Below are 2,675 nucleotides of genomic sequence, written 5' to 3'. Positions count from 1 at the left end.
CGAAGTGCTTCTGTACGGTCCTCAGACTTGCGATCGTGTAACAGAGACGGTCCTGTGTACGCAGCGGCATACGTCTGGCCCTTTTCCCCTGCCACGTCAGCGCCTAGAGCTGGTCCAGCTGAACCGACTGGCTCGAGCCGGACTTAGACGACGAGACGACCCCCTGTGTAATCGAGGTCCAAATCCAAAAATCCCCAAACTGTCTCCCCTCTACTCAAATCCCTAACCCTATCCTCTTCTGTCTTGCGATGAGCGACAAGAGCTTGGCCGAGAGCTCGATGCCCCGCGCCGGCGGCAGCGCGGGTCCCCCGTGAGGCGCCCGTCGGGCGCGGCGTCGGTTCAGCCGCAAGGCTACTTGCCAGCTCGTTTTCCCAGTGAGTGTGGCGCTGCGGCGAGCCGTATCTCCGGCCGAAGACTGGTCGGCTGCTCCTCGCGCGCACACCGGCGGTAGACGCTCTGGGCAAGCACTACCGCGGGGTGGTGCTGGTGGTGTCGGTCGTTGGCGGCAAGAGCTGTGAGCTGACGCGGACTACAATGCTCGTGCAGAAGGTCTGCAATGCTTGACCGCAGCCCTCTCCTCGCGGAACATTTGCCAGATGCGTGGCTACCAGCTGAAGGCGCTGACCTCACCCGCACCCATCACTTCAAGATTTACAGTGGCAGGGTTGACGGCACCGGAGACGGATGGGCCGCTGGTTGTCGAAGTGCCCTGTTTCTTACCAATTCCCCTGTTCTAGTTAATTTGATGCGGCTGTGTAAGCTAGGTGTTATGTGATGCAAGCTGATTCGTTGTACTGATGCCGTGATGCACTGATGGCTGTAGCACGTATTTGGTTCTTAACTGACGTATTAGGATCAGCTGATAGCTGTAGGTATGTGAACTGATATAGCTGTAGCTATGTAAGATGTTATGGTCGATGTAGCTTTTGGTTTTGAACTGATGCAAAGGTCTATTATGTGATGACATATTAAGTGATATGTTAATTTCCTGTGCTTTTCTTGTATGATATTTGAACAGGGCTGTGGTGTGTGCTTTTATGGAAATTGGCATGAATATGAGATGTATTGTGCTGCGCACTGTGGAAGGGAATGAATTGAGCTGTGCTTTTTGCCATCATTTGAACTGATCTGTGCATATGAACGACTTCAGCAAAAATAGAGGAACAATAAACACCATGCCAATTTCAGAACAACTCCAGCAAAAAAAAATGTTAAATGGGTTTAACAGATCCAGTAATATATATATACAGGAAACTGACTGGAAATAAGAAAACCCATACATGAACACAACACGACATGAAACAACAAAGAACATTACAGGGGCAAAGAAATAAGCTCATATATGACAACATAGAGCAGTTCAAAGGGAGTTTATAAAGCAGATAAACAAATTCACTATTCATGAACATACCATGTAATTAACATGTGCATGAACTAAAATAAAACCTACATAGCATAGTCCAGCAGGTTCGCGAAGAACATCTCCCAGTAGTTCATATGCAATGATCTCTCAGTCCCTAAATATATCGAACATGCTTGTCCTTCTTGGCATGTTAAAACCACCCATGGACTGACTTGAATTTCCTCTTTTGGCATTATTTTGCTGGCCCGTAATGCTCTCATTTCCTTGCCTTTCATTCTCACTTCTCATCCTCATTTGTTCTGCTTCTTTATTTTTCTCTTCCCAACCTTGCATCTCTGAAGACCTCTGCGACGCAACCTGCCCCTCCCAGGCTTGCTTCCTTGCTTCCTCCTCTCGCCGATGATATTCTCTCATACGTTGTATCCTTTCATGCTCCTCTTCTTGCATTATCAGAAATTGCGCTTCTTCATATCTATGCGCATCTTCAACATGTTTTCTCTTCTGCTCTGCAATTCTTTTTCTCTCTGCAACTCTCTTATTTTTTTCTTCCTCGGCCTGTTTCTTTTTAGCTTGTATAGCTTGCTTTTTGGCATCTGCCAGGGCTTTTTTTGCTTCTTTTTCCTGTTGTGCCTTTTGCTTTCTTTCCTCGGCTGCTTTTCTTTTTTCTTCAGCATCCAATTGTTTTTGTTGCAACAAAGCTTTCCGTTTCTCCTCTTTCTCCAGCTTTTTTGCCACCGCTTCCTCTTTCCTCTTCTGCTCAGCTTGCAAAATCTTCAACTCTTCTTCTCTAAGTTTTGCCATTGCTGCATCAAATTTTGCCTGGTCTACAATTTCTCTCTTCTCAGCTGCTGCCCTTAGTTTAGCTAATGCTAGAACTTCCCTCTTTCTAATAACATTCCCCTCTTTTGTTATGGTAGTTGGTTGCACAGGGGGTTGGCTTTGGACATGATTTGCAATAAAAGAAGATCCTGGCAGAGGTCCTGGTTCAGGTTGCTCCATGTTCTGGCTTGCTTGATGCTGCAAGTAAATAAGCAGAAAAATCTCAACTAAAGATGAGTAGACAAGCATGATTATAAATGAAGAATATACTATACCTCTTCGATCAATGAAGAAATGACACTATCCTCATTATTAAGTGGATCATGTTGTGCCAACTCCCTAGTTTGCAAGTTTTGCTCCTGAATTGAGAAAACAAATAATTACTTACTATAGTTTGCACGTTATATCATATTAAAATGATAGATATAATTCAATGATTATTATACTTGTGTAATGACAGGAGCTTCTTCATCAGATGACGAAACCTCTGGCT

At 45.2% G+C, this 2,675-nt stretch overlaps 1 protein-coding gene across 1 annotated transcript in view; it reads right to left on the bottom strand.

Annotated features, from left to right (window-relative positions):
* Nucleotides 1–1,333: 1,333 nt before the first annotated feature.
* The window catches only part of LOC119333420 (stress response protein nst1-like), a 4,500-nt gene continuing 3,158 nt past the window's right edge, over nt 1,334–2,675 (bottom strand). Inside the window, exons 4-5 of the mRNA XM_037606318.1 lie at nt 2,458–2,541; nt 1,334–2,380 (exon numbers count right to left, since the gene is read on the bottom strand). Of these exons, the coding sequence (XP_037462215.1) occupies nt 1,511–2,380; nt 2,458–2,541 (954 nt within the window). The 3' untranslated portion in view covers nt 1,334–1,510. The remainder of the gene's footprint in view (nt 2,381–2,457; nt 2,542–2,675) is intronic.

This window comes from Triticum dicoccoides, chromosome 7A (assembly GCF_002162155.2).
Source record: "Triticum dicoccoides isolate Atlit2015 ecotype Zavitan chromosome 7A, WEW_v2.0, whole genome shotgun sequence".
In the NCBI taxonomy this organism is placed as follows: Eukaryota; Viridiplantae; Streptophyta; class Magnoliopsida; order Poales; family Poaceae; genus Triticum; species Triticum dicoccoides.
The sequence above is the reverse complement of the archived record's forward strand: the minus strand, read 5'-3'. Positions and strand labels throughout refer to the sequence as shown.